General features: G+C 37.3%; 1 protein-coding gene across 1 annotated transcript; it reads left to right on the plus strand.

Moving 5' to 3' along the window:
- Positions 1-530: 530 nt before the first annotated feature.
- LOC124286417 lies at positions 531-2,110 on the plus strand. The gene is made up of 2 exons (XM_046722791.1): positions 531-586; positions 744-2,110. Exon 2 carries the CDS (start codon positions 960-962, stop codon positions 1,953-1,955), a length of 996 nt encoding a protein of 331 aa, XP_046578747.1. The 5' UTR covers positions 531-586; positions 744-959; the 3' UTR covers positions 1,956-2,110.
- The last annotated feature ends 5,534 nt before the right edge of the window (positions 2,111-7,644 follow it).

Below are 7,644 nucleotides of genomic sequence, written 5' to 3' on the forward strand. Positions count from 1 at the left end.
AGCTAAAGATCTCGTAGCATTCGTACCTCCTATGTTACAGTATAGGAGGTACGAATGCACTGTAGGGTAAAGCTATGGAACAAAGGGTTGAACGACAATTTTTACTAGTAAAATATTCCAACATTTTAAAACCTTATGTGCTACAAATCATTATTCTAGAGACATTTGTATTGTAGAAACTTACTGATATCTTGCAATATGCCCAAAAATATTGAGAGGAAACAGTCTATTTATCATTATTTACTCAATATATCTTTCCTTAAAATTAGTTAATAACATTACTGGATTAATTTATTATGTAATTTATTATTGCTTAATTACTTTACCCTCCGTGTATCGTTAGTGTACACATAGTACTGGGATGTAAAGAATTTCTTTATTTAACGGCTCTAGTGTTTAACAGGAGTGAAAAAAATTGTTGAAAATGTGATAACCCATTGTAGTTACTGGAGTGACATTGGCTAAATAGAAATGTACTTATTTTATTTTTATAACTCTTTTTCAGATATGCTCAATTCATTTTTTGGATGGCCATCAATGCAAACAAAATCCTGATCCAGTCTTAAATTTGGGATATCAACGAAAGGTTAGTGTACTTTAAGTTTAATGTAATGTACAATATAGTCCTACTAGTGATGTATTAAACGTAAAGTTATTTTGACAATTATGTTATTAACTATTTATTACTGTTCATTGATGTAAAAGTATAATAGCCTGTTATACTTTAACTTTCCACTCTCCAGGTGACACAAGGAAGAAGGACCATTTTCCGACACCCTCTCTCTGATGTTTCTCGGACCCCAAGGAGCAATCAACTGACTGAGGAGTGCCATGCTGAAGCTGAACTGACAGATCAACCTGTATCTCAAGCTGAAGAGAAGGAAAAGGGGAATGATGACTCCAGACCAAGTGATTGTGACTGTTGTAAACAGAAGTCTTGTTTTTGTCTTCACAGACCTATGATAAAAGTTCCAAACAGAACTGTAGGAGTACAGGTTCATTTTAACAAGTCAGTAGATCACCATTATGCAACCCAGCACTACACGACCAAAACAAAGAATGTCTCTGTTCAGGTTAATTTTCCTGCCTTTTCTGCAGACAGTATTAAGACTAACACTGATTCTGTGTTTTACACTGGACTTACTCTACAGGTGTTTCTGTCAATAATAACTTATCTTACATCTGTACTGCGGTCAAACATTAAGATGCCACTCTCAGATCAAACACTACTCACACTTATGAGACTTAGGCTTGGAATTCAGTTTCATGATCTCGGGAGAAGATTTTCAATTTCCACGCAATTAGCAAGTAAAATTTTTGGAATTTGTATCTCAATTTTAGCCAGAAAGCTAAAGGATTGCATTGTTTGGCTCCCAAGAGATGTTATTAGATCTGCAATGCCAATGTCCTTTAAGACTACCTATCCACACACTACCTGCATTATTGACTGTACAGAAATGTTCTTGCAACGTCCATTTTCATTGAAGGTTAGAGCTCAAACCTACAGTACATATAAAAGTCACAATACTGCCAAAATTCTTGTTGCTATTGCTCCCAATGGATATATTATGTATGTTTCAAGATGCTATGGGGGTCGTGCAAGTGATGTGTATATCACCAAGAACTCGGGTTTTCTAAACTACTTGTTACCTGGTGATGAGGTAATGGCAGATAGAGGCTTTACAATAAGCAATGAACTTTATGCTAGAAGAGTGAAACTGAACATTCCTGCTTTTATGAAGGGTCGTAAACAACTGAGTGCTACAGAGTGTATAGAAACACGAAGAATTGCATCTGTAAGAATACATGTAGAAAGAGCAATTGCCAGGTTGAAGTCTTACAGAATATTGAATCAGGTTCTACCTCTTAATTCCGTTCAAAAGTTGGATAAGATAGTCAAAGTGTGTGCAGTCCTGTGTAACCTCAGACCAGAACTCATCAAGGACAAAGACTGAGTAGTCATGTATGTTTCAGACATCTAGTAGGCTGCTTAAGCTTATGAGATGTATGTGATTTTGCAATGTGATATTTCACCAACAAGAATGATAAATTATAAATACATAGTCTCATTGAATTGATGTTTAAATCATTAAACTGAATGTTCCCCTCACCTTGATTTTTGTTTTCATTGCTGTTTTATGTTTAAATACCAACCTATAGATATTCAATGAAATCAAACTTGTAAATCACCTTAACCCTTAGACTGCCATATGCATGGCACCATATATACAGTGATAGAAACTACCAGTGGCAGATGGCCACCACTTTTGTCTTTGGGCCACACTGATATTTTGGAGAAAACAATAGCAGTTAGTGATCACCAAAAGTGTTTTTTTTTACAGATACATCACCACTTGGGCCACTAGGAAAATCTCACAAGTTTCTGTAACTGTATATATGGTCCCATGATATGTGTGACAACAATATTCCTGTTTCAGGGGGTTAAAGATTTCATCTTAAGTGTGAGTAATTACATGAGATATAAATACTGATCATGTTCATTAAAAACAAAAACACATATTCATTTCATACTGGTACATTGTATTTTATTATTCAACCTAAATATGTTAAACATTTATTTTAAGTTACTAGCATGTGAAATAGTATTTGACTTGAACTGTAATTTTCTTCATAAAATATCAGCAATTCATAATACACAACTTTGATTTTATTACTATTCATTTGAGTGTCAGTGAGTGAAGGAAATGTACACATTTACAGGTTATATACAAATTCTTTTTAACATCAACAGTAAGTCAATAACATAGTAGATACATCACATCAATTAGATAGATAGCAATTTATTGACTCAGCTCTAACAAAACAACAAACTTCGCATAGCTGTGTAATTTATGTGTTGATGCTGTTACAGCTTTATTTACACTACACATGCTACGGTGACACACAGAACTGCTTGTATTCCTCACTCAACACGAACCGACCTGCCTTGAAGTCATCAACCAACCGGACCAGCATATGTTTAAAATAAAACGCTCTTAATCTAGACAGTGTATTGTCAACAAAGCTGGAATCATATGCAACATCAAGCAGGACTCTGTCATGTTCTTCTGGTCTCCACATAAGAAAGGTGCACTGATGTTTTCCTGTACAGAACATACACATTTGCACCTGAGTGAAATATCCATTTCTCCCTTTTGAGTAAAGAACTAGTTCACTCTCAATGTTTCGAACATCACCTTTTCCCGAGTCAATCATTGCATGCACAGATGTAGGACATTTTATTTCTAATATTGCAGAATCTTCAATGATTCCATCAGGACTAGCAGACAGAAATGGTTCATGTGATGATATAACAGTTCCTGTACACATTACTTTCTTCCCAGAAATATCCTGATAATGTGTCCTTGCTATGGGTTCATGGGTCACTCCATAAGCAGTGTTGTCATTACCCTTAAATCTCTCATACAGGTGATTGTTCAGGAATTTCTCAGGGTCGCCTCTACTTGTTTTAGGTACACTGTTGGCCTTTGATGCTGGTATTCTTACTCGCCTGCTGTCTTTCCATAGCGGACTTGATGATGCACCCTGGTTTAATGTTAAATTACTTAATTCTTCTCTTTTGTACTCAGGAAGATTAACATACTTGTCATAAAATTCCTGGCAAACAGAACATTCCAATTTTGTGACAGTCTTGCTATAATCAATATCATGAGATCCATGTCTTGATTCATCATTTGACGTTTCCTTGCAGATAGGATTTACATTTTCAGTGGCTGAAAATGTTTTATGGAGAAGTGTACCCTTCAGTTTCCAAAGAGAACAAAGTGGAGAATTATTTACATGCTCAGTAAAGTCTTCTGTGGTAACAAACTGCTTAAATCTGTAGGGCTTGCTTTTCGATGATGTAGACGTTTCTGCAGCTTGACTGGGATCATCAGATCTTTTTGGATGCTTGAAATTCATGGCCTTTAATTCACTGAGTAATTTATTGCTGTCAGTCCCTCGTCCCCATGTACAAGGTAAATCAGTACAAGATTTACCAGCATATCCATGTAACCAGGCTAGATGTACAGCATACATAATGGCTGCAACATGACTACATGACCTTCCATGACCAGCTGGGCAAGTGCAACATGCAGTTAATACAGTACCATCTTTCCTTGCAGCAATCCATGCATTGTAAGGAACTGTAGAGGCTCCTGGCTGAGAGGGTGACACACAGGCTTTAAGATAATGAACTTCATTTTCCACAATGCTTTGAATATCACCTAACCATCCATTCTGCACATAATTATATGCATATGTTGCTCAGCTTTCATTTCCTTGGAATCAAATGAGTGGGACTTAATGAGGTAGTCAATAATATCTTCATATCCTATCTGAGGCCACTTTCCAGTATTATTGGTAACCCACTTGGCACTGCCTTCAGGTAGTGACTCTGTAACAGAAAGTACAATAATAACCATACCCACTCATCACATTTGACCTAGCCTCATTACAGATTGAGATAACTATCTGACCTAATTATATTTAACCAGCTGTTACTTCTAGTTACAAGAGAACGTCTTAATTTGTGTGAGATAAATAAGAAATATACTAGTACTTTTAATAACACAAATATGTAGATAAAAAGTAGAAGGTATTTTTCACAAATTATTTGGTCAAGGTATAGTCAAAACGTAGTCATTTGTGAGCATTTAGTAAGAGATTACCGTGTGTAAATCTAGAAATTTATATAGCTAAATAATAAATTTTGACGATGGTTCTTGACCTATCAAATCAAAATATAAACAAGACAACATTAGGGGAATATGTTTGGAAATATTTAAATGCCCTATACATATTTGAAAATACAGGCAAGTTCAAATTCAGAACACAGGCCTTATAAGATACAGGCGGCCTATAGTTTACATGCAGTTTCACGTTAAATTCAACTTCGTTTAAAGGCCTTCAGTTTTCGTGCACAATACAATAGCCGAGTTACAACAAAATGCACATGATATTGACATTACTTGGTCATTTCTTTAAACTTTAGTACGTTAAATATATCTTACCTGCAATGTTTGTTTTAGACATGACATCAGAAATCCCTAAAACGAGATGTAATGTTGGACCTGTAAATAGACGTTGTTTTTCGCGGCGTAAGCGTTGACTGGGCACCGTCTAGACTTGTTTGCAACGTCATAGATTGCCGCGGCGTTACAAATAGCACAGACCAGTTCATCGTTGCAGCCGCTTAATGGCTGCCACAAAATGGCGGCGCCCATGAAATAAGCCATGGAAAGGTCTATACGCCGATGTTGAACTGTGGGTTGTTTTAGTTTGTTTGTTGCACATGTGGCAGTGTTATTCCGTGTGCAACAATGTTCAACATTGTGAAACATTGTGCAGCAGCTAGCGGGACTGTGGTGTGCTTTATTTACATTTGTGCTATAATCACTGTCTTTGAAAATGTCGCCGAAATACCTTTGTAGTGATTTCTATTGGTTTGTAATCTTGATTTTGGAATACGCGTATATCACATTGCTCTTTTGGACTCACATCGAGTTTTTTTACGGACAGATTCCCGGGAAACTTTCAGCTCGAACGTGGAAGTAAGCACGTAACGATGTCATGATTTGCAACTTCTGTCAGCCGCTCTTGTGCATGTCTAACAACCCATGACACGGTCTGGATTGCCTTAAAGGCATTTTAACTTGATAGTGTACAAAGGTGAAGTAGTCAGGTGGCTGTATTTAATGAAAGATAATAGTTTGCCATACCTGCGTGCTATTATGTCACCCTATGTCAGTACCATGATTTCAGACTGACTCTCGTCGACATGTGCATTCCTGTTGTTTACTGGTTTACAAAGCTCCATACAAAAACACAGCGGTTGTGTTACGTGGTGATTTCCACGTTGAAAGTTAACAGGGAATCAGTCGGTTAGAGAACTTGGTGTGAAACCAACAAATCTAATAGAGGTGTGATGTAAACAACTGTATTCTAATATTCACTGCCTATTTCTGGTGTCCCCCGCCGCGATTTTGCTGGAAGATTGCCAAAAGCGGCGTAAAACTCAACTCACTCACTCACTAAAAATTCAGCGTGTTAAAGGAGCTTTCATAAACGGGATTGCTTTTAATGATTAAAGCTTCATTATTATTATAGGATATTTAGATAGCGCACATATCCATGTATCTAGAGACGCTGAAGTATTATTGAAGTATTTTTTCCTTCATCTTTATTACCAGGTAAAACTCCACGATTTTACAGACTCCTTTTTGAAGCCACCTTGGGGTCTTACCAAGGCAGATGTGTACATGAATCATAAATGTTAAACATCAAATATTTTTTCTAAAGCCTGTATTAATTGCATGAAATGTTTCGAATTTGTTTTTAAAAAATATTTTTATTGTATTTTTAAGTCACTTTCAAACATTCTAAAATTACACCTTGTTTCTGGTACCTTATACATAGGTATATATTATAAGGTTGGCTAATAAAATTACAAAATTGATTACTTCACTCACTTTGATTTATGTAATATTTTTCAAATATTCATTACATGGAAAAATTGAATGTAATATTTTAGGTTTAGTCCCGATTTTGACAGTCCCAATTTTGACAGAGAAATGTCACACTTCTGTAATTGATCTAGCCAGTTGTCCAAATTTTGACAGTGAGCTTACCGGACGGTATGTGGCACTGGTCCAGTGGAGGCAGAACAGCTCAGGCAAAGTACGATGTAACCTATCATGAGGGTGAATGATATATGCTTGATAAAATATTTTGAGACAAATGTTGAAAGTGCCATCCATTGGTGAGGATTGGTGAGGTGAGGATTGGTGAGGTGAGGATTGGTGAGGTGAGGTGAGGTGAGGTGAGGTGAGGTGAGGTGAAATTGGGTTTAACGTCGTGCTTGAGAATATTTCGCTCATATGACGACGTGCATGCGGCTGCTTGTACTAGCTCAGACTTAAGCTGGTTTTATAGTGCTAGCTCACTGAGATACCATGCCGCAGTGAAGCATGAATACCCCACTCAGACACATTTTACTGACTCCGAGCCGACCAGTCCTTGTTGTACCCATAAATGCCGAGCGTCAGGCAGGGAACAACAATTACCATATTTTAACGTCTTTTGGTATGACGCGGTCGGGGATCGAACCCGCGACCTTCCGCTCTCAGGGCGGACGCTCTAACCAGTACACCACGGAGGCGGTCTCTTTATTGCGAAGGGTCACGACGTTTCGAAGTTTATTCTTACTCCTTCATCAGGTGAATGAGGTCTCCATCAAGCTGTAGCTTTTGGGCGTCTTTTGGAGTACGGAGGACCTTCTTGGTACTTTGTCTGTACAGACTTGACTTGATACTCTCGTACATCTGAAGTCGGGCTGCAATCTCTTGAGGTGTTGCTTCTTCATACCCATCCAAAATCTATCTCCTAAATCTTTGGTACACTTGTCAGCTCTTCTCGTGCCTGTTTTTTCCATATTACTGGTATGGATATAGGAACCACTAGAGCTGTACTCCTGTACTTCTCTCAGTTGATTGCATTCACATAATTACCCTTAATTGGTACAGCAGCTAGTTATCCGAGTCTTGATAGTGAAACTTCACACCTTAACGGATCAGTGACCAAGACGCTGTGAAAAAGGGGACACTACCATATTTTAAACTGTAATTGTTTGTATTTATTTTC

The sequence above is a fragment of the Haliotis rubra genome, unplaced genomic scaffold (genome assembly GCF_003918875.1).
Source record: "Haliotis rubra isolate DU_JTF1 unplaced genomic scaffold, ASM391887v1 Scf382, whole genome shotgun sequence".
In the NCBI taxonomy this organism is placed as follows: Eukaryota; Metazoa; Mollusca; class Gastropoda; order Lepetellida; family Haliotidae; genus Haliotis; species Haliotis rubra.